At 36.6% G+C, this 24,562-nt stretch overlaps 1 protein-coding gene across 7 annotated transcripts in view; it reads left to right on the top strand.

Moving 5' to 3' along the window:
• The window catches only part of VWA8 (von Willebrand factor A domain containing 8), a 364,541-nt gene that overhangs the window by 32,869 nt on the left and 307,110 nt on the right, over window positions 1–24,562 (top strand). For 6 of the 7 annotated variants that reach the window (XM_061170619.1, XM_061170622.1, XM_061170624.1 and 3 more), the window contains exons 3-4: window positions 8,302–8,432; window positions 12,266–12,376. In XM_061170619.1, coding sequence (XP_061026602.1) covers window positions 8,302–8,432; window positions 12,266–12,376 — 242 coding nt within the window. The remainder of the gene's footprint in view (window positions 1–8,301; window positions 8,433–12,265; window positions 12,377–24,562) is intronic. The other variant, XM_061170620.1, reaches the window with a different exon arrangement.

Below are 24,562 nucleotides of genomic sequence, written 5' to 3'. Positions count from 1 at the left end.
TGACTTCCATTTGCATGGAATATCTTTTTCCATCCCCTCACTTTCAGTCTGTATGTGTCCGTAGGTCTGAAGTGGGTCTCTTGTAGACAGCATATATACAGGTCTTGTTTTTGTATCCATTCAGCCAGTCTGTGTCTGTTGGTTGGAGCATTTAATCCTTTACGTTTAAGGTAGTTATCAATATGTATATTCCTATTACCATTTTCTTAATTGTTTTGGGTTTGTTATTGTAGGTCTTTTCCTTCTCTTGTGTTTCCTGCCTAGAGAAGTTCCTTTAGCATTTGTTGTAAAGCTGGTTTGGTGGTGCTGAATTCTCTTAGCTTTTGCTCGTCTGTAAAGGTTTTAATTTCTCCATCGAATCTGAATGAGATTCTTTCTGGGTAGAGTAATCTTGGTTGTAGGTTTTTCCCTTTCATCACTTTAAATATGTCCTGCCACTCCCTTCTGGCTTGCAGTGCTTCTGCTGAAAAATCAGCTGTTAACCTTATGGGGATTCCCGTGTATGTTATTTGGTGCTTATCCCTTGCTGCTTTTTATGTTTCTTTTTTGTATTTAATTTTTGATAGTTTGATTAATATGTGTCTTGGCATGTTTCTCTTTGGTTTTATCCTGTATGGTACTCTCTGTGCTTTTGGACTTGATTGACTATTTCCTTTCCCATGTTAGGGAAGTTTAGGAGTATAATCTCTTCAAATATTTTCTCAGATCCTTTCTTTTTCTCTTCTTCTTCTGGGACCCCTATAATTCACATGTTTTTGCGTTTAATGTTGTCCCAGAGGTCTCTGAGACTGTCCTCAGTTCTTCTCATTGTTTTTTCTTTATTCTGCTCCCTGGAGGTTATTTTCACCATTGTATCTTCCAGCTCACTTATCCATTCTTTTGACTCAGTTATTCTGCTATTGATTCCTTGTAGAGTATTTTTAATTTCAGTAATTGTGTTGTTCATCACTGTTTGAGTTTTAGTTTTCTAGATCCTTTTTAAATGTTTCTTGTATTTTCTCCATTCTGTTTCATAGATTTTGGATCATTTTTACTATCATTACTCTGAATTCTTTTTCAGGTAGATTGCCTATTTTGTCTTCATTTATTTGGTCTTGTAGGTTTTTAACATTTTTTTTTTTTTCTTTTTTGATGGGTGGTGCTGTATCCCTGTCCTACTGTTTGTTTGGCCTGAGACGTCCAGCAGTGCAGTTTGCAGGCAGTTGGATAGAGCCAGGTCTTGGTGCTGAGATGGGGACCTCTGGGAGCCCTCACTCCAATTAATATACTTTGGGGTCTGAGGTTCTCTGTTAGTCCAGCAGTTTGGACTCAGAGCTCCCACCACAGTAGCTTGGACCCGACCTCCGGCAGGGAACCAAGATCCTGCAAGCTTTTTGGCGTGGTTTAAAAAAAAAAAAAAAAAAAAAAGAGAAACAAAGAAAGAAAAAATGGAGCAGTATAATATCAAAGAATAAAAAACTAAATAAAATTGGAAAGATAAAAAATATATTAGGAAAAATAAAATATAATTGAAACAACTGCAAAAAGGTAAAATAAAACCACAACAGAAAAATGAGAAAAAAAAAATGGATGGGGGTAGTAAGCCAAAAGGAGAGAACAATAACAAAGTATAAAGAATAAAAAAAAATTAGAAAAATAAAAGATTTATTAGGAAAAATAAAAATATAAAAGAATCAACAACAATGAATCAACAAGGTAAAACAGAAACCGAATCTAAAAGAGGAAAAAAGAAAAAAGAAAAAAGTCTTGCTATGGGGGCAGAGTTTAGGCAGGGGTGGAACTTAGGGAGGGACGGGGTTTAAGGTGGGGTGGGATCTAGGCTGGTGGGGGGGGTGCCTTTTGAGCATAGGGCAGGGACTGGGCGGGGACATGGCGGGGTGATGTTCTCACGTGGGGTGGGTCCTCAGCTTAGGACCTGCGGGGAAGGGGAGAGGCAGCAAGTTGAATGGAGCACCTCTGGAGTGTGGAGTTCTGGAGTTTGGAGGTAAGGCCCTGGGTGAGTGTGTGTGGGTGGGGCTTAGGCCCAGCGCCTTGGAGGGGGTCTCAGAGGGGGTCTCCAAGTGTAGAGGTGGGGCCCTGGGGGGTGTGTGTAGGGGCGGGGCTTGTGCTCTGCACTGTAGGAGGGAGGCTCTTTCCCCCACTTTCTTCCCCAGGGTCTCCCCCATTGCCGCTGGACCCCTAACCGTGGGTGAGTCCAGCTGGGTGTAGGAACTTCTCTCCTTCCCCAGCCACCCTTCAGGGGTGCTGGTCCCAGAGGTCCAGACTTTACTTTTCCTCCCCCTTCCCTCCCTCCCACTCCCTCAGAACCCACGTGGCTGGAGGGGGCCTAGCTGGGCAGAGGATCAGGCCTGGGATCTCAGCAGGTTCCTGGGGGTCTATGTGGGCAGAGGAAACCTTGCCACGCTCCCTTTTGATCCTCTGCCCTCCCAGTGGTTCCCCAATTTCCCCCTTTGGGCGTCAGATCCCTTCCCTTCCCCCAGCTGCCCCTCAGGGACGCCAGTCCTGTCCAGCCTCCACTTCTCCCCCTTCACTCCTCCCACACCCCATGTCCTACCCGGTTGCTGGGGGCTTCCTCCTGTCCCCTTAGGTGTCCGTGGTCCCCCACCAGTGCCTGGTAGGTGCCCTAGTTGTGAGGAGACGCAAATTCCACCTCCTCACAGTACACCATCTTGACTCCGCACCCCCTGTCACTCATTTTGAAGGATTTATTAAAACTGAATTTGAGCTCTGCATAATTTTCTGCAATTTTAATCTTTACATATATGACAAATTTGAGTCTGTGGAGGGAGAACACTATAATTTATGTTCCTTTAATATAATTATTGTAAAGCCCTTGAATATGCCTGGCCAAAAAATAGTACCTATTTTTTTGAAACAAGTATTGGCTAGGAATTGAATAAGGAATTTAGCCTAACTTGAACCAGATGTTTTATTTTTACAAAGAGAAGGAAATCCTAGAATACAGGATCAAGCTCTCTGGTATTACTCTGACATCAGTTTATCATTACATGGACTCTTGAAAGGTAGCATCAAAACCACAATGAGGTATCACCTCACACCGGTCAGAATGGCCATCATCAAAAAATCTATAAACAATTAATACTGGAGAGGGTGTGGAGAAAAGGGGACCCTCTTGCACTGTTGGTGGGAATGTAAATTGACACAGCCACTGTGGAGAACTGTATGGAGGTTCCTTAAAAAACTAAAAATAGAACTACCATATGACCCTGCAATCCCACAATTGGGCATATACCCTGAGGAAAACCATAGTTCAAAAGGGCACGTGTACCCCAATGTTCATTGCAGCACTATTTACAATAGCCAGGACATGGAAACAACCTGAGTGTCCAACAACAGATGAATGGGTAAAGATGATGTGGTACATATATACAATGGAATATTACTCAGCCATAAAAAGGAATGAAATTGGGTGTTTTGTAGAGATGTGGTTGGACCTAGAGTCTGTCATATAGAATGAAGTAAGCCAGAAAGAGAAAAACAAATATCGTATATTAATGCACATATGTGGAATCTAGAAAAATGGTACAGATGAACCTATTTGCAGGGCAGGAATAGAGATGTAGACATAGAGAATGGACATGTGGACACAGCAGAGGAAGGGGAGGGTGGGACAAACTGGGAGATTAGGATTGACATATATACACTACCATGCATAACATAGATAGCTAGTGGGAACATGCTATTATAAAGCACAGGAAGCTCAGCTCTGTGCTCTGTGACAACCTAGATGGGTGGGATGGGGGGGATGGGAGGGAGGTCCAAGAGGGAGGGGATATAGGTATACATATAGTGGATTCACTTCATTGTACAGCAGAAACTAACACAACATTGAAAGCAATTATACTCCAATTAAAAAAAAAAGAAAAGAAGGATAGCATCTTGTGCCTGGAAACATTGAGGTCGGGAATTTCTCTTGTGCACTGGGCTGTGTTTATATTAGGTTATGCACGGCAGTTTGCCAGTTTGTTTTGCAGATGTTTGTAATGTACAGTCTTACATCTTGTTTCTATTTCTGGAACACTTTTAAGTATGACTCATGTTTTCTTGAGGTCATCCTAAAAATAGAGCTAGTTTCAAGCATTAATGTAAAATATACCACAGACACCACACAGTAGTACCTAATGCTTTCTCTCAGTAGTTTAATGCAACTTCCTGACAAATTAAACGTTTTCTTTGACAAAATACACCATACTAAAATATGAATAAGTGAAAACGGGATTTTTTTTGAGAAGTGAGTTCTCTGATAACATAATGTAAACAACAAAATGAATTTGAAATTTTGATAAAAGTAGGTATCACTGGTATCACCAAAGCCCAAGAAATAGAATTAGTGTCCATAAAAGCAAGTCCACTAAATTTGATGGAGCCCTGTGCGGTTCATACTTGTAGGGAAAGTCTTGGACCTGAAGATAGAGCCTGTTAAAAAGATTTTAGAGGAGCAGTAGGACGTGGTGGCTGGAGTGCAAGCATTGGACTCAGTTTAGGTCTCAGTCTTGGTTTATGAACTTATCAACTGTGGACAAATGATGCCACCATAAGAACTTTGATTTTTTTATTCACAAAATGGGGATAATGAATATTTAACATGCTTCTACTACTGTTGGACACTGTTCTAAGTGCCTATTTAATCCTCATAACCACCTTCTGAGTAAGTTCATTTATCGTATCCATTATACAGATGGAGAAACTGAGCACAGAGAATTTAAATAACTGATTAAGATTACATAGTAAACAGCTATACTAAAACAGTTGGGATTTAAACAGTTTGGGTTGAGTCTGTATCCTTATATGCAGTAGTCTGCTACCTTCTAGGGTTGTTGTGAGATCTCAATGAGAGTATGAAAAATCATTCGTATTTTTACCCAGCACATGACAGGAAGGCAATAAATTATGACTATCATTATGAGTTATTAAGGCAAGACAAAAGAAGGGAAAAGAAGAGGTCTTGGTGAGGGTATAGCATAGACTACAAGGCAAGCCACAGGGTTCAGAAGCTGCTTATCCATATTAAGAAACTTACGTAGAATTGAAATGTAGAGGCAGGCATTTCCAGATGCCTCTGGCAGGCATGGAGTAGTGGCAGTACTGCCACTGGTTGAGAACCATTGTTGAGTGGTAAGAGCAAAGGAAGGGACTGCTGAGAATTGTCAGATGTGCCTTAGGGCCAGTGGTTCTCAGCACGTGAGGATCATGCTGAGTGGAAGACAAAGTTCTACACGATTCCCAGGATCCGGCTTTAAATAACTCCATCTCCATGCCTTTCTCTCCCACTTAAGAAAGTACAATGGTGTACAAACTGCTCTTTTATTATAATTTTGATTCTTCTTCAGTTTGCTAAGAAAAAGATAAATTATTCCTAAATGTCAGCACTTTGCTAACACTGACAACTTGGGAGGGGAAGACCTCACATTTGATTAGGAAATCCTGCCTTCGATTTAAAAAAAAAATCTTGAAAAGAAATATGAGTTCCAGGGTCAAGGCATTCAAAATGGAATGGAATTATACTGAGACTCTGTCATTATGAATAGTTACAAATAGTTATAAATAATAAAAGGTGGGAGGAAGCTGAAGAGACCAACTTGGCTTTACCTGATAGAACTTTGGAAATTTCGTATTTTAAATAGTCAAGTCCAGGTAATGAAAGGTCAGGCACATTGCCAAAGGTGAATACAAAGAAGCAACATAAAACTTTAAGAATAGTGTAGAGAAGACCTGTGGCCAAAGTAAACTGAGATTTGTGAAAATGTAAAAAAACCCAAAGTGTTTACGTTTTTAATTATATATTTGATATCAAAGTAAGAAGAGGTGGTGGATCTGCAGCATAGGGAGCTTTGTGTAATTTTACTGATAGAGAAATTAGAGCTTCTTAACTCTTATTTTGTTTCATCCTTAAACAGCAAGCAGATGGACTTACCTTGAAATAAGAAAGAGTAGACCATATATGACAAAGATTTAAGCCTGGAGTAGGAAAGAAAAATAGTCAAGTGGACATCTGATAGTTAAGAATGAGGTACAGGTGAATTGCTTCCTAGCATTGTGGAGCTCCTTAAGAGATTCTCAGAGGTATTCTCAGAGGTCTTGGGGCAATGTTTTTTATTCTGTTTTTCATTATTGCATTCCTAAGAACATTTTCCCCCAATTGTCTCTCCCCAATTCCATGGAATTTCAATGCACAGATATATTGTATATCTGTTGGTGCACAGCATCCCTTTAGTGGGCAACAGACCATTGTAATAGCTAAGAATTATTCTCAAGTCCCCCTCCAAGAACCAGTTTTTGCCCCCATGCATGGTGTAGAGGCTTCATAGAGGACAGGAGAGAAGCCAAGCACCTCCACTTGGGTGATGAGTCTCCTGATTTTCAGACATAGAAGCATTGCTTTGGGGAAATTATAAAATGGTTTAATGTGACCCCAGTGATGTGATACACCAATCAGTCTGCCCAAAACCTTGTCCTTGATCTTCCCACCATGATTAAGAAAATCAGAAATTTATCTTTATTTTTTCCAATGATTCAATGTTAACTTTTTTTCAGGGAGGGTAGGGGGAACCACCCTAGCAAGATTATGCTGTTGGTGGAGGGGGCGGGGGGAAGCACAGCTTTAGTCCTAAGCAAGAGTTCTTAGTTTGATCTTTGAATTCTTTCATAACCTTCCTGGATGATTAAACAAAGTTTAACAAGTGTGGGTTATTCAACACATACAAAAGACTTGATGTTTTTTATATACATTTACACACATACATATATATACATATACATAATATCAGTATTGTATGTGTTTATATATAAAATGCAACATAATAGTAAAAGAAACACTGTACCCAATTTAAGAAGTACAATGTTGCGAATACCATTGAAGTTATCCATGAGAATCTCTCTGATTCCATGTCCAAGTATCCTGAATTTATCATTCTTTTGCTTTTTTGCTTTTTCAAGCACTGTTTTATCACATATGTATTTGTAAAGAATTCAGTTTGCTAGTTTATTGAGCTTTATCAAAATAGTGATATTAATCATTAATGTATGATTTATTTTGTGACAAATTTTTTTCTCATTTAAGAGTTAAACATATTGTTGGAAGTAATGGTAGTTCATTCTGTTTTTTTTTTGTTATATAATATTCCACTGTGTGCTTTTTATCCATCTCCTGTCTCCAGTTTTATTTTGAGCCACACTGCTGTGAGTATTCTATATGTTTCGATGTATAAGGGTGAGAGTTTTTCTTGTATACCTAGGAAAGCACTTGCTAGGTCACTGGGTGACTTATAAGTGAGCAAACACAAATTAATTGTATTAATACAAACATTTAAAAAAATGTTTAGGGAGAAGATGAGTGGATTGATGGGTGATTTAATAGTAGAGTTAGGGACTTCCCTGGTGGTCCAGTGGTTAAGGATCCACACTCCCAATGCAGGGGCCACGGGTTCGATCCCTGGTCGGGGAACTAAGATCCCGCATGCCGCGTGGCAAAAAAAAAAAAAAAAAATAGTAGACTTAGAAGGGCATTATACGGAGTAGTCTTCTATTCCCAAAAGAGTTGGTGTAGAATAGACTTAAATTCTAAAGAAGTCATTTAAGTCTACATCAGACTTCCTAACTGTGAAGTTTGAGAGATCTCACAACCCAGTGCCAACTTAAGTTATAGCTTTAAAAAATTTTTCAAAACTGTGATAATCATTAATTGTCTGGGATGATTTGGTCATATCCCCTTTTTAGAACAAAAGAGGTGGGCTTTAAAATTGTGACAAAGTAATGGTACTAGCTGCTCATATCACCCTTGAAAATCACTTTCATTCCTTTGGTGACACATTGTTCAAGCATTCTTATAAGCTTTTTTTTTTTTTTGGCCACACCATGTGGCTTGTGGGATCTTAGTTCCCCGTTCAGGGATCAAACCTGGGTCCACAGCAGTGAAAGCCCAAGTTTTAACCACTGGACCACCAGAGAATTCCCGTTTCTTTTTTTTTTTTTTTCCCCCGTTTCTTAATAAGCTTTTAAGTATGGGATTATGTGACTCTTTGTGATGTAATAAACTTTGTTCTGTTATAACATTAAATAATAATGGTTTTATTGTAAAACTGTGAAAATTCACCAGATGTGTGTATGAATGTATATATGTGTATATGTATATATGCATGTGTGTGCATGTGTGTATATATGTGTATGTATATATAATATATATATATTTTTAAACTTAATGTACTGTCTGCATTGGTTGCTTGAAGACTTATATGTAGTATTCTGATTTGCATTTCATTTTACCTTTTTTCCACCTTAAAGTTTCAGACTCTCTGGCTCAATCAGTAATTCAACATCTAAGATGGATAATGCAGAAGGATCTTTTGGGGCAAGATGTCTTTCTAATAGGACCTCCTGGGCCTCTTCGACGCTCTATTGCTATGCAGTACCTGGTAAGCAATGAATTCTTGTGGATTCCTAAGGGTCTTAACTTTGATAAGCTATTTTGTAAATAAATTAAGAATTTACAAAAATATCAGGATTAGTCATTGCTTTAAAAATGTTGACGTTGAAGGGTGATTTCTTTATAAAGCATTTGGAATAATTTACTTGGGAAGTAAATGTACATTTGCCTTTCATAGCTTTAGCAAATGTTGTTGTAAGTAGAAAACCCTCCACTTCCAGTAGGAAAGAGATCTATCTAACTTCAGGCAATGAGTAGCAGATAGAATCAGCAACACTGAGATTACAAAACAAAGTGTAGTTTTATACTACTCAGGAAAAATTCTTTTATCTTCGGTCCACATTTTGAAAAGCCAAATAATTCTGACTTTTTGATGTTATGTGGTCTTTAAAGGGAGCCTAAGGATTACAGAATCTCTCTTATGTGTTAACTTGCACTCTTTTTTTTTTTTCTTAAATAGATGAGAAAATAAGTTCAGAGAAATTAAATAACTCACTCAAGCTTTATCCAGCGAGTAAATGATGGAGCTAGACTTCAGATCTCACATTGCTTCCCCTTTCTGACATGTTATCCTCTTAAATGTTTGTAGTTCTCTGAGTACGGTTGTGAAGCGAATCTTGACACAAATTTAAAAAAATTTACAGGACTTTTTTTCTACTACTTTGTCAGCATTAATAGGCATTATTCTAATGATTCAAGGAAGAACACTATCAGATGAAGTGTGTCTGTTCCAAAGATACTTTTTAGGAAGAAGAGAAAACGCTTACTTAAAGTTTCCTTTTGTAACTTGATATTAAATAATTGATTTCTAAGCTATTGAAATATACTTCGTGTACTCTTTTATTTCGGTGGTGAATTTATCTTGGTACTTTCAAAATCATGTAGGGCGGGAATGATAAAAATAGAATGGACATATCAGAGACTAACTCCCTCTAGCTCATACATTTCATACCTTTTATTTGTTCCTAGAACCAGTTTGTGAGGTACAATGTGCCATTGTAGTATTATCCTCACTTTATTAATATACAAGGCAAAAGTGTCTTGTCTAAGAATGCAGAGTCAGCCACCGAAAATCCCAGGTCTAGAACCTCTCTAGTTTTAAGATGTGCACTCACTACCTGGCTTATTTCAAAGGCCACAATATCTCACTTTGATTTTGTTTCTGGCAAGACTTTGAAGCTTGTTAGAAATGTGGGATGAGCCAGGCTAGGAGATTATAGGAGTCTTGTTGGCTCAAAAATGCACCTCAAGTTTATAAGCATAAAGCTTGTATCTTAAAAAAACAACCACCACCAAACTTTAAATTGTGAATTAGAGCTGAGGCGGCTTTAGGATGTGGAAATACATGTAAGAAAACTTAATAGCCTAAGCTGCCTTCCAAACGCTGCAGTGGGTACTGCTGTCATTAGATATAGGATCCTATGCATAGTAATAGCCAGAGTCCAGGACATCTTTAAAGGCAGAAATCTGGGGGGCAAGCCTGTTGAACCAATGAGAAATTAAATAGAAAGAATTTGATAGTTGTGTTTATTTCATATTTCACTCATATAAAATGAGTTTTGTACATAGTTCCAAACAACTCAACAGACCTCTGCCGCCTCGCCCGTCGGCTGCTCCTGGTGCTGTTTGTGAGCTCGCTGGTACCACTTCTGTGAAGCAGCAGCTGAGGAGACCTTGGTGCTTGTCTTGGCTGGTGAAGGGTCCCAGGAAACTCAAGACTGAGGATAACATCCTCAGTGTGGCAGTTCAGGGTGCTACCGTGGTACAGTTTAACAGTAAGAGGCATACACCACTTTGTCAACCAACGTGAAGGACAGGGTTTTTCAGTGTGGGAGATCGTATTCAGACAATCAATTAAACAAGACAGGAGGTCTTTCTCACCTTCTGAGATGGCCCACACTTTGTCTGTGGAGTGTGTTTCTCTCTAAATAAATCCACTTCTTACCTAAAAAAAAAAAGAAAATTCTATAATTAAGAAGTCAGGGCTTCCCTGGTGGTGCAGTGGTTGAGAGTCTGCCTGCCAATGCAGGGGACACGGGTTCGAGCCCTAGTCTGGGAAGATCCCACATGCCGCGGAGCAACAAAGCCCGTGAGCCACAACTACTGAGCCTGCGCTTCTGGAGCCTGTGCTCCGCAACAAGAGAGACCGCGACAGTGAGAGGCCTGCGCACTGCGATGAGGAGTGGCCCCCGCTTGCCGCAACTAGAGAAAGCCCTCGCAGAGAAACGAAGACCCAACACAGCCAAAAATAAATAAATTAATTAATTAATTAAAAAAAAAAAAAAAAAAAAAAGACAGAAAGGCACTGTGATGTGTTCCAGAAGTCAGAAGGAGGTATCTGCTAAAAGAAAACCTGCTACTTAACTCCAAAATTGTGCTCTCATGGGCAATTCATTCTTTTTTTTTTTTTTTTAATTTTAATTATTGTTTATTTATTTATTTATTTTTGGTTGTGTTGGGTCTTCGTTTCTGTGCGAGGGCTTTCTCCAGTTGCGACAAGCGGGGGCCACTCTTCATCGCGGTGTGTGGGCCTCTCACTATCGCGGCCTCTCTTGTTGTGGAGCACAGGCTCCAGACGTGCAGGCTCAGTAGTTGTGGCTCACGGGCCTAGTTGCTCCACGGCATGTGGGATCTTCCGAGACCAGGGCTAGAACCCGTGTCCCCTGCATCGGCAGGCAGATTCTCAACCACTGCGCCACCAGGGAAGCCCGCAGTTCATTCTTATTTAGAGAAACATCATTTGGTATCACCATATCTTCACCACTATGGTGTATGTTTTCTCTATTTAAAACTTTTCCCTTCTTTCCACATATACTGAAATTTATGGGTGCATGGGAACCAGCACATTTTAAAAAACTAAATGACAATAATAATAGATTTTTATCAGCATCACATGGAGACAAGGTGGAGAAAAAAAATCCCATTGTGTGGAAATACCCCCTTTCACCATTAATGCCATGGTCATTCAACTTTTTTCTTTATACTCGTCCAGTAAATTAATTTGTTCTTCCTGTTTAGTAAAAACATATTGTATGCCTTATTGGATTGGAGCATGTCATTGCTTTTAATTCAACGTTGTAAAACCAAGGATAATGTTAAAAACTTTTTGTACATAGTTGCTACATATATGGCAAAATTAATTTAGGGATAGATTAGTTATTCTAAAAGAAATGGATTCTGGATGGTTTCTCCTTCAAATCAAATGATTTTTTGTGTGTGAAATAATAACCCCCTTACCCCCCTCCTCCTTCTCATCTTACTTCTTCTTTTCCTTCCTGAATAGTTATGTATGTGTCTCTCCTGACTATCGATATTTACCTTATTTTCACACTTGTTAAATACCTAACATATTGTATCAATATATAGTTGGTAAACATTGGTTCATGGAGTAAATTAATTTAAATCACCCTTTTAAAAAAAGATGAACACTACTTACAGAGATGACTATCGTCTGTCTGAAAATCAAGTAATAGCCAAATTATTACTCTTGACATTTGAAAAGAACTCTACAGGAGACATTAAGATTTATAAGATCTAATTTTGATTATTGCTTAAGTAGTATGTAATTAAGTCATAAATTATTGCGTAAAAGTAGAGTAAGTAAAAAGTAAAAGTAGAGCTCTGAGGAGATATATATATATATATTTTTTGGTTAATGCTGAATTTATTGCATTTTTCTTAAAGCTGAGGCTCAAAAGGCTTTAATCTAGAATTACATTTAAAATGCTCTTCTGTAGAGTGACATTGTCAGATAACTGGCTCCAAAGCATATGTTGGGAACTTGATTTTTATTTTGGGACAATTACACGCTCTGCTCTTCAGGAGTTGACCAAACGGGAGGTTGAATACATCGCCTTATCAAGAGACACCACCGAAACTGATCTCAAACAGCGTCGAGAGATCCGCGCAGGCACGGCTTTTTACATCGATCAGGCAAGTGCTTACCACACTCCAACACGTGATTGTTTACTCCTGTCTTTAAGAAATTGATTTTTGAAGTAGAAAAAGAGTAGCTCATGTAATAGTGAAAGATGGATGTACTGTGCTCTCTCAAGACAGATTTAATTTAGGTTTTTGGTTTTCCTGTTCTTGGAAATGCCTTCTTAGTTTAGTACTAAAAAGAAGCCATAGTTGAAATTAGTGGTTCTAAAATGTTAGCTAAAGATCAATATGCTGATTTCTTAATTTTCAATTTCTTCCTATTAATTGCCTATAGAAATTCGTTTTTTTAAAAAAAGAATTAAGGCGATTTTAATATAGGAAATTCTCTATCACATTTATTAAACTATTCTCAATATAAAGGTTTATTAAACATACTGAAATTAGATATATACTTCCAGGAACTGCAGCTTTCTGGAGAGAGTACTTAGGTGTAGGTTACCAATTAAAATAATATTTTTTGAATATTATAATGAAGCTTGTACATTTGTTTAAATATATTGCTTAAAATATTAAATATTGTTCTTTGTTAGGAATACCTAATAGAAAAAAGGACAGAGGCTTTAAACATTTCATAGAGAAAAGATTTCAAATATTCAATAAATTCATGACAAGATGCTTGGTCTTCTTGTTTATAAAAATAAAAATTAAAACACTAGTGAGCTGCTGTTTTTCTTTCACCTATCAGATTGGTAAAGATTAAAGAATTTGCTAATGTCCATTGTTGATGAGGAAGAAGGGATGAGGAATCAGCATTGCTGTTAATGGGAGCGTAGATTGATGCAATTTTGAAAGAAAATTTGGTGATTATCTATCAGAAAAAAAGAAATTAAACATATTTGTATCCAGCAGTAATAGTTCTAGCAATTTTTCTTTCCAATGTTATTCACACAAAGCGTGTAAAGTTATATATACAAGGATGTTTATTGTAGCATTGTTTGATATCATATAAAACTGTAAGTGAAAATTATAATGATGTACATTTAGGAGACTAATTAAATAAATAATGGTAACTAGAATTCTCTGTCACCATTTAAAAAAATGAGATGAATCTATATGAGGTGATAGGAAAGAAGTCCAGGATATATTAACTGAAAAAAAAATGAAGTTGCAAGACAGTATATATAATATGGTCCCATTTGTGATTTAGAAAAAAAGAAGAAATGTGTAAATGTTTGTGTGTACATTGAAAATTTCCAGAAGGAAACACAAGAATCAGTAAACAGAGCTGACCTCTGTGGAGGTATGACTGGGCATTTGGGGTGGGGCGAGGAAAGAACATTCATAGTTCTTTAAATTTGAAGCTTTCCCAGGAGTGCACACTATTACTTATAATTAAAAGAGTGAAATTGTAAGAAACACTGAGTGAAAGAATTTTTGGAGACCAGAATATTCACATTGTCACGTAGATTACTAATTAATTACAAAAGGAAAAATGTACTTAAAGTGATTTGACAATAACTACCTTAAACAGTGGTGAGCAAATTTAGCATCATATGGTGGGAGAATCTGAGAAGTTCAGACTTGCAGCAATTAAAAAAGTAATGCTTTGTGGATGAAGCACATAAGTGTATTTAAAGAAATCCATTTTATTCACATAATGCCAAATGTTCACTTTATTTCTAATTATAAATGGGAAAAAAATGTACTTTTACAATGCTTGCTTCTTTTCTGGACCCAATGAGGATGAAATGAAGGAGATGGGATTTGAGTTGAGATAGTGAGGGGCTGAGGAGAGAGATTAGAAAATGAGACCACAGCCTGTGTAGAGGAGAGGGGATAGGAGTATATTTAAGTGACAGTGAAAGAACTGGTTTTGTCTGGTAGAGCACAGATTTAAAAACATATTTTTTGAGTGGATTTTATACCTAGATGATTGTTGCAATGCAAATAGTAAGGAAGAGAAAGGGATTTTTGTATGTTTATTATTTTAAAGACAGCTTAAAACTGTGCCTATTCAGAAATCTCAGAAATGGAGTTATTTTAGGTAACTAAGTTTATTGATTAGCTAAAGATTTATTTCTTGAAGCATAATATAAATTATTTAGATGAAACTCTGATATTATATTCTCCTTGCCATTCTAAAAAGCATAGTTTCAGATGATATCTATTTTACCATTTATAAAATATTTAAAGTGCTATGTAAATGTATGGTAGTATTTTATACTTTCATGTTTTCTTGGTGAATCCTACTTATTATGATAAACATCAGCTATTTAGGATGCTGTAATGCCCTGGCACCTTCAGAGCCTGTGATGGAGATATAGGCATGTTAGTGCTTTCTCTAAGTTGCTTCAGGCTATTTATGAGATTGTGTCTGATTTTCATATTTTTTCTTCTCTCTTATTTGGCAGTTAATATTCCTTACTGTTTGCTCATAATCGGATCCTATCAGTTCCTTGCTTAAAGCCATGCAATCCCATCACACCCAGAATAAAATCCAGACCCTTTAACAAGGCCACCACACTCTACAGGACCCAACCTTGTCAACCTCATCTCCTTTCTTCTTTCCGTTGCTTTCTAGACTCCAGCTACAGTGACCTTCTTGTTCTTTTAAAAATAGACCAAGTGCTTTCCAGCCTCAGTGCCTTTGTACCTGATATTTCCTCTGCTTGGAATGACCTTCTCCCAGATCTGTATATTCCTGCCTCCTCGTCATTCAGCTTATAAATTCTCATAACATTCTATAATCACTGATCACGCACATGCCCTTTCCACATGAACCCTGCTGTCATATACATAATGTAATCTTCAGAGCACCTATCACTCTCTGAATTTACCTAATTATTTCTTTGTTTTCATGTTGATTGTCTGTCTTCCCTACTAGAATGTAACTGTTTTGCTTATCTCTGGCACCTAAAAACTGTTTGGAATGTCACTGACACTTACATTTTATGACAGGTTTCTCCTTTGGTTAATCAACCTTGTTAAAATTTTAAGTAAATTAAGAATAAATAGGCTCTGGATGGGACCAGGGAGCTTTCCAGTGGAAAATGTATCTGTCCTTTTGACGTCCATTTTGAGTCATCAGAATGAATAATTACCATCTGAATTCTAAATATTTGAAGTTACCAATTGATTACCAGCTACTCATGTTTGTTAGAGTGAAAGATCTTTATTTTATTTAGAAATTTCTTTTATTTAATATTCTTAACCATTGACTTTGATGTCTGGGATCAAGGGAAAGGCAGTATTCACATAACCATCAGGTGAGGTTTCCTAACGTAGGTGGGCCAACCTAGATGAGAAATACCTGTGGCCATCTAGTGGGTGCTAAGGAGAAAAAGTTTGGGGTTTTCAGTGTGGTTGACATTGTATGCACATATGACTGATGTCCAAGTAATTTCTAATTGACAGTTCAGCTGGAAACCTTGACAAAACTCCCAAATCCGAGTTGGGGGTCATGGCCATAGACTTCTTTTTTTCATGAAGGATTTTGGATAATTGATGATAAAATGAGAGGTTGAACTCAATTGCTATTCTTGAAGATCAGAATTAGGTTAATAATTCTGTAGTAGGGAATTTATATTTTCTTTCAAAATAATGTTTATTTCTTCTGATTAATAAAGTCATAAATGCTCATTTTATAGATATATATGTATGTGTATACACATATAGTATTTATTAATTAACAAATATTTGTTGAAATGACTGCTGTGTGTCTAGATACAGTGAACAGAAGAAACAAATTCCTCCCATCATAGAGCTTATGTTTTAGTGGGGGAAACAAAATAAACATAGTAAAGAAGGATAGTATAATAGAGCAAGTGATAAAGAACATAGGGAAGAATATACAAATTATTTATCTTCCCCTTCAAGACCAACAGTGTGAATATTTTCTGTATTTCTTTCTATGATGCCTATATTCATATCTATTTAATCAAGTATAGTAATTTTTACAAAAATGGTATACCATGCATATAAAGTTTTACAGTCTGCTTTTGTTAAAACCTGATATTTTTTTAGGAGCATTTTCCTGTGATATTAGATATTCCTCAAAAATAGGACTTTTAGTGTCTGTACAGTATTTCATCAAATAGATGTGACATTATATATTTAATATTCCCATTTTATCTACCTTCCCATGTTGTTGGTCATTCAGGTTCTTTCTAAGTTTTCACTGTTATAAATAACTCTTTGATGAATATCTCTGTACTTAGATCTTGTTATTACCTTGGATGATTTTTTTAGACTTGAATGCTGGAAATATAATCAAAGGGTCTAGACATATTCAAGAGTCTCGATATACATATATCGCCAAATTGCTTTCCAGAAAGGATGTTCCAACTCATACTCTCATCAGTATGCACTGAGTGATTGCCTCATGGATTCTTGTCAATATTGAGTATTTCCATGTATGTACTTTGCCAAACTGATAGACATTAATTGGCTTTAAAAAGTACTAACCAGGTTGAATCATTTTTACGTTTATTGGCTATTGCTTCTGTAAGATGTCAATGAGCTGAGTGGATATAGAAAAGGAGAGAGATACTGGTGAAATAAACAAGTTACCATCTGTCAAGAAAATGTTGACATATACCCCATGTTTGTCTATGTAAATATTTGCTGTAACTTATCCACTTGTTAATGTGAAGGTAACTTAAATATTCTTTTATGCAATTGTTTTGCTAAATAGATTATAGGAACTTTTTGAAAAGAAAAATAGGTTAAAGAACAGAAATATGAAAATTTATATGACATATTATGACACTCATGGAGAAATAAGGAGATTAAGATTTTTTGCTACCATATTAACTTTCATTTGTCTTTGAAGGTAAAATAACCCAAAAAAGCCTAAATTGTTGATATTCTAACCCTTTAAAAATCTATTACTCTAATTTTTTTCCTTACCTTACTTGTTGACATTCTTATCATTAATTCTGTTTATTGTCCTGTGAGCCAAAGAGTCCTGTGTCCAAAGAGCCGGAGAGGAAGACTTTTAAGTCATTATACATTGCTTGCATTTCTCAAATATAAGCTGTTACAAATTAGCTAAGCTACAAATAAACTGTGATTAAGTTTTTATGTATGGCTGACAAGAGAGACACTCTATATAGCGTTAATTTGGGGAGTAGAAAGCCAGGATGGGGAGCGTCAAATGATTTTTTTCAACTTTTCTAAACCAGTAACTCTTTTCACACTAGAATCTTGTTAATTTGTTTGACACAATAATGTCAAGTTCCTTAATATACAATATACATATTTAATATTACATATAAAATGCACTTTAAACAATTACATAATATTTTAATGTATTCTCTGTTTCGGATAATTCTTGATTCTCTTTTATTAGTAGAAAAATAAGGATTAACTTTTTTTAATATGCTGCTTAAATGTTACAAGTCACTAAAAGCAACTCCTAATACATTGAATAACAGTGCTATTGATCAGAAGATGAGATTTTTATCTTGTATAAGTGCCATTTACTTATTTTAGCAAATAGGGAAAAACATTTACTTGTTTTTTGAGAATGATTGAATTCTAGTACCTGCACCAAATCCTTTGCAACCATATTGTTATAATATGTCCCAATTTTGTCACTAGGACAGTTGGAAAAGGTCTCTCTATGTTTACTCTGGCCTCTGTATTAGTCAGAACTCAGGCCGTGGCTCCTTACCATGTTGCCATCTTGCTCAGGCCAACTCTTATCTACTCATATGTTAAATGTTTGACAGATTTATATAATTCATTTAAAAAGGATCAAGGGAGATAAAAATAACTTTCATTGAGGAGACCTCTGTTGTGCCAAGTGCTTGATATGACTGCATTTAATCCTCAAAACATCCTTAGGATGGAGGTGACTTCCACATCTTATAGGTGAAATAAGAGTCTTTAGAGGGCTATGGTCATACAATTGATAAATAGCAGTGGTAAGATTTGAACCAGGATCTGTCCAGTTCCAAAGTGTAGCTTCTTTCTGTCATATGCTACTTCCTTGAAAGAGCAGTGATGATGATGATCATGATGATGATGATGATGATAATGACAATGATGACAACTACTACAAAGATAATAGTATTTGTAATAGTAACAGGCAAGTGGTTTTTTTGGTAAGGTTTACTATGTGCCAGAGGTTATCTTATTTAATCTTTACCATAATCTATGAGATAAGCACCATTACTAGAAAGAAATGGAGGCTTAGAGAGGAAAGTGACTTATCTAAGTCACCCATAGCAGGTGGTAGAGCAACCAAAAATCAATCTGATCCTATTCTGATATTTCAAAATAAAGAACTTGAAATATAAATTTTTTTCATTTTTCTTTGGCTTCTTCAGTGCTGTTACACTGTAACCATTTTGAGTATTTGAAGTTCTTTGGAATCTATTTTCATTAGATCATGACTGTATTAATAATAATTTATATTTTAATAGGTTTTACAGCTTTAAATATTTTTCTAGTACTGCTTTGATTCATAAATAGTGGCATTGTACAGTACCCCTTGAGGATATTCTCATTTAGTAAATGAGGACACAGACATCCAGATTAATTGTTTGCCTAAGGTCTTTTATCAAATCAGAAGCAAATCTAGAACAGGGCTTAGATAGTTTTTGATTTTAGGTCATGCAGCTGCTTTTATCTCAAACTACTTTGTATCCATGTGTTAGGTGGTTAAAGCTGCTATATGGGGTGCTTTGTCCAGAAGGATCTTTCTGCATTTTTTCTGATTTCTATTTGAGAAATTAGGTCTCTGGAAGTTCTATAGCTTGAAGGGCAGGAAATGATCCTTATGGTTGATCTAATTTCTACATTGAGGAATGATCACCAGTATTCATTCCACATAAAATATATATGCACTGCTCCCTTATATTTTTTTTTTTTTTTAATTTCACAAGAAAAGTTTTACCACAATTATTTTATTTAAAAATATGTATAGAAAAGTTTTGAAATACGCAGCCTACATCTCTCATGCTGACAGTTAAACTTGTTCAGTTCTGTTTTCACATCAAGTGTGGGCATAGATTAGTATTATTCTTCATATAAAAATTCTTTCTAAACTTACATAACAGCATCTTTTAACTGAATGGTCACGTTTTCATTCCATAAACACTAAAAGCCTGCTGTGAGCCAGTTTTGCACCAATATGACATAAAAAACCAGGGTTCTCACTCCTTGAAGACCTAAGAATCCTGCTGGGAAGATTAAACAGGTATATGAGAGAACTAGGAAAACTTCTGTGCTGTGGTTCCACACTTAAGTGCTGAGCAGACAGAGGGCAAAGGGGGCATTAATGCAAGGAGGTTAAGATGCTTGGGCCTCTGTTGGGCCCCAAACTTGTAACACATTTTTCTCTCCAGCACCTCCTGTTAAGTCTGAGATTTATAGTCTGGTACAATATGTTGCTGATATATTAAAGTACTTAATGGATTTGCTATTCAGTTTTTTTTAACATCCTTCTTTACAAATATGATCAGACTTCATTAATAAAGTTTGACAGTACTGATTAAAGTATTTTAATCATTTTATAGACTATTTTAAGAAAGAATCAGGAAGCAAAGAGATACTAAAATAGTAACGTTTTCTCCTTTTAGCCAATAATTTTGCCTACATTTAAAATTTTTAATTTGCAAATGCTCTGGGTATATAACTACATAACTAAAGGGGAAGTTGGAAGGAAAGTTAAAAATCTTGGGTGATATTTTGCACGTCAATTTTCTTTCATTTTTTTCTAAAAAATTATAGCACTCTTACAAGTTTATAATCCTCTTTTCATATTCTTATCTTTGAATCCAATTGCACTATAAAGCATCCATCCTCATTGCCAATTAAATGTTGTATAAAATAAATAAATAATTTAACATTGAATTAATAAGAAAAATGTTTGGATTTTTTAAAATTAAATTTTTTTTTTTTATTGAAGTAGAGTTGATTTACAGTGCTGTGCCAATCTCTGCTGTACAGCAAAGTGACTCAGTTATACACATACAGACATCCTTTTTTTATACTCTTTTCCATTATGGTTTATCACAGAATATTGAGTATAGTTCCCTGGGCTATACAGTAGGACTTTGTTATTTATGGGAGGATTTATTATTATTATTTTTTAATTAAAAAAATTATTTAGGGCTTCCCTGGTGGCGTAGCGGTTGAGAAGCTGCCTGCCAATGAAGGGGACGTGGGTTCGAGCCCTGGTCTGGGAAGATCCCACATGCCGCGGAGCGACTGGGCCCGTGAGCCACAACTACTGAGCCTGCATGTCTGGAGCCTGTGCTCCGCAACAAGAGGCCGCGACAGTAAGAGGCCCACGCACCGCGATGAAGAGTGGCCCCCGCTTGCCGCAACTAGAGAAAGCCCTCGCACAGAAACGAAGACCCAACACACCTCAAAATAAATAAATAAATAAATAAACTTAAAGTACGTGCCGAAAAAACCAAGAATTTAAAAAAAAATTTATTTATTTATTTATTTATTTATTCAATTTTTGGCTGCGTTGGATCTTTGTTGCTGCGCGTGGGCTTTCTCTAGTTGTGGCGAGCAGGAGCTACTCTTTGTTGCAGTGCACCAGCTTCTCATTGCGGTCGCTTCTCTTGTTGCAGAGCATGGGCTCTAGGCATGTGGGCTTCAGTAGTTGAAGCACACATTCTCAGTAGTTGCATCACGCGGGCCCTAGAGTGCGCAGGCTTCAGTAGTTGTGGCTTGCGGGCTCTAGAGGGCAGGCTCAGTAGTTGTGGTGCACGGGCTTAGTTGCTCCACAGCATGTGGAGTGTTCCTGGGTCAGGGATCGAACCGGTGTCCCCTGCATTGGCAGGTGGATTCTTAACCACTGCGCCACCAGGGAAGTCCCAATGGGAGGATTTTTAAAAATATTCTTAATAAAGTTGCAGTAAATCACATAATCATGTATCTTGCTGCTGAAATAGATGTTATAGATGGCGTGATTCAGTCCCTCTTTTCCAGCAGGTAAAATTTCATCACCTTAAGGACAACTGAGGACTAGACATATTGAGATATGGTGCCTGCTCCAATTAGCTCTTTTAGTAAAGAAGCAGGAAGTAATGAAGGCTCCCATTGGAACGGTGGCAGTGAGAATGAAGAGAGTTCATGGATGCATGAGATATTTAGAGGTTACACTTATATTGTTTGAGGAATCAGAAGTAATGAATGAATCCCGGATGGCAGGAGAATCAGTGAAACTTTAATTGAAGTAGACATTAGGAAGAAGGCCTGGTTTAGGGAAGAAGTCATGAGCTTGATTTGATTAAGCCTGTTGAGTTTGAAAAATCCATATGGAGATATTTTTAAAAGGTATTTGGAAATGTGAGCATGGAGCTCAGGAGAAAGGCTAGGGTCACACAGTATGTTCCTCAAGAATAATGAAATAAAGAAAATGGAAAAGTCTTATCTATTGTTGTTGTTATACTTAACATAGCAGATAACAGAGCACCTGCCATGTAATTAATACTCAATGAATGAATAAGAATTTGTGGGTGTAAGTTTGATCTTTGCCAGTGGAATAACCAATGAGAAAAGGGGGGGGGGAAAGGTTAAGAATAAAATCTTGGGAAACACTTGCCTTTTAGAGGACAGGAGGCAGAGGGAGGGCTGGGGAAAGCCAAGGGGAAACCAACCTGGTAAATGTTCATAGAAGATAAAGCACGAGAGAGGATCAACGGAAGAGCACTGAAGGACAGGAGAACACGAAGATCAAGAAAAAGCTTGATTTTTGGCAGTTTTATTTTTGGTACTTTCAAGTGAGCAATTTCAGTAAAATAAGGGTGATGGATGCGTATTAGAGGCAGTTAGTATGTGGACTATTTTCAAGAGGCTTGAAAATAAAGGAGAGGAAAATGGGAGCATATTAAGAGGTATCAGAAGACTAGATTTTCTTAAAGTACAGACATGTATGTAGAAGAAAAGGAATCTGAAAATGCAAATAAGATATGGGATAGTTGACGGAAGATTTTGGAGGAGGTGAGAGGGAATGCCATAAGCTCAGAGTACAGAGAGCTAGTCTTGGAAGGGTAGGAGTGATACTTTGTCAAAGACAAAGTTCCTCCTCCTCATCATTTGAATATGCTCAAGTCTTTGCATCATTAAAATAAATGACTGCTGCTACACTGTCCCCAGCTCCATCTCCCTTTCTAGCAACAGGACCCTACCTTCTTCTCTTCATGGCCAGTTATTTTGTAGAATGTTGCTCGGTATGGGTTTGTCTGATGTTTCCTCATGATTTGTTTAAGATCATGCATTTTTTTTTTTTTTTAGCAATAATACTATAGAAGAGATGTTGTGCCCTTTTAGGGGTGTCATATTAGAAGCTTAGTACATGAAATTGATACATCTCTTTACTGTATGTTAACTGATCATTTGGTTAATGTGGTATCTACCAGGTTCCTTCACTGCTGTGTTATTTTCTCCCTTTGTCGCTTATAAATATCTTGTTAGGGGAGATGTTTTTAAGTCTTTGCAAATATGCTGTTTCTCATCATACTCTTACCCACTAATTTTACCATCCATTGATGATTGTTGCTTCCAACAGTTATTACTATGGGGTGTGCCAAATCGTGACTTTCTATTTCTAACCCTCTTTCAGAGTAGAGGTTCTTAACTTGAGGTCTCTATTGTAGACATATACCTGTGTGCATTTTACTCTGGAGAAGAGGTGCAGCATTTATTTATCAGGTTTTCAAGAGGTCTTTTTCTATCCATCACTCCTTTTCAACTATATGATCACAGCACCTAACTCCACTAAGGTAGATGAAAGGAATCCTTTGTGTATTTGACTTCTGCTTCTGTTCTCTCTCTATAGCTTATTCCAGATTCCTCTGGAAAGGTGCAATGCATAATTGACCAAGGTCTCCTGGAGTAAATAAAAGCAGATCTGCAGTGTCTGTTGTTGTCCTATGTTGTCAAGACTTTGTCTTCCCTGGCCCACAGTTGGGAAACCACTAAATTTTGATATACATATCTCTAGTTTTATCTCAGAGAACATGTATTTTCATCTCTATGAAATGTTTAAAAGTTAAATACAATATTTAGTCTGTTCTATAACTAAGATTGATAAAAATTTTAGCTTTTTAAATGTAATATTGCCACAAGTTGTGATAACTTAGTTTTTTTTCTTTTTTTTTTTAATTGAGATATAGCTGAGTTTCTTTTTATTATGAGCTGTGTTTTCTTGGAGTAAATAGATTCTTATGAAAGAAAGCTTAATTGAGACCTTAGCTGAAACATGAATTTTTATAAGAAGTAGTTTATGTTTTATTTTTAATGTTCCAGAAGCCATTTCTATAGGTTTGTCCTTTTCTCAACTAGCAAAAATGAGATTCTTACTTTTTTTGTTCTTTAGGAGCTACTAAGTCACTTCTATCCATGCATTTAAAAAAAATAAAGCTGCTACCACAAGATAGTCAGTTTTGTAGGTTTATTCATGAACTGATCTTATTTTTAAAATAGGATGATCATCTTGAGTCCAATTGTGGTTTTCATAAAAGTTTATTTTTTTATGATAGTACATAGACACTCGAAATGAATTCTGCAATATAGTGCAAAATTCAACAGCTTATTAAAAGGAGGCTTGATTAAGCAATGCCTGTTTTTTTTGCACAGTTGGAAAGTCAATGCTTTGCTATTTGAGAAGTTTCTTTGTATATTTAGTCTCTAAAAAAAAAAAATAGAGATAGTCTTTTTCCTCCCTTCAGATATTCAGATTGTTTGGGGGCGAATTACTATAGGGAAAATTAAATTTTAAGCAAAGGGGTCAGTATAAAACAGACAGATTTTTCTAGTAAAGCAGTATGGTATATATAAGCATGGGGGAAATCTCAACCAGTTCACTGTTATAAAAATACCATGTGTGTGGCAACTAATATCAGGAAAACTATTGGAATGATAAATGCCGTACTGTGGTAGACATATATGTTAAGTTAAGGAGCTTGGACTTAGAAGGGAGGAGATCTGAGACTTAAGGAGGGCCTGAACTAGAAGAGTGGTAGAAGGAATGAGTTCCAGAAATATTAAAGAAGTCCAATCAGCAGGACATGGTGATAAATTGAATGTAGGAGATGAGATAGGAATCGAGGACCTGGCATGGGTGAATGGTGCTCCCACCTTAAATAGAAAGATAAGAGAAAGAGAAGGTTTGGGGGAAAATCTGATGTGTTCAGTGTTGTACAAGAGAGCCTGAGGTGCTTCTAGAGTCTGGTTGGAGACATCTATGTGACAGGACTATGTGGTGGGGCT

The sequence above is a fragment of the Eubalaena glacialis genome, chromosome 16 (genome assembly GCF_028564815.1).
Source record: "Eubalaena glacialis isolate mEubGla1 chromosome 16, mEubGla1.1.hap2.+ XY, whole genome shotgun sequence".
Classification (NCBI taxonomy): Eukaryota; Metazoa; Chordata; class Mammalia; order Artiodactyla; family Balaenidae; genus Eubalaena; species Eubalaena glacialis.
This window is presented reverse-complemented; position numbering and strand designations above follow the sequence as displayed.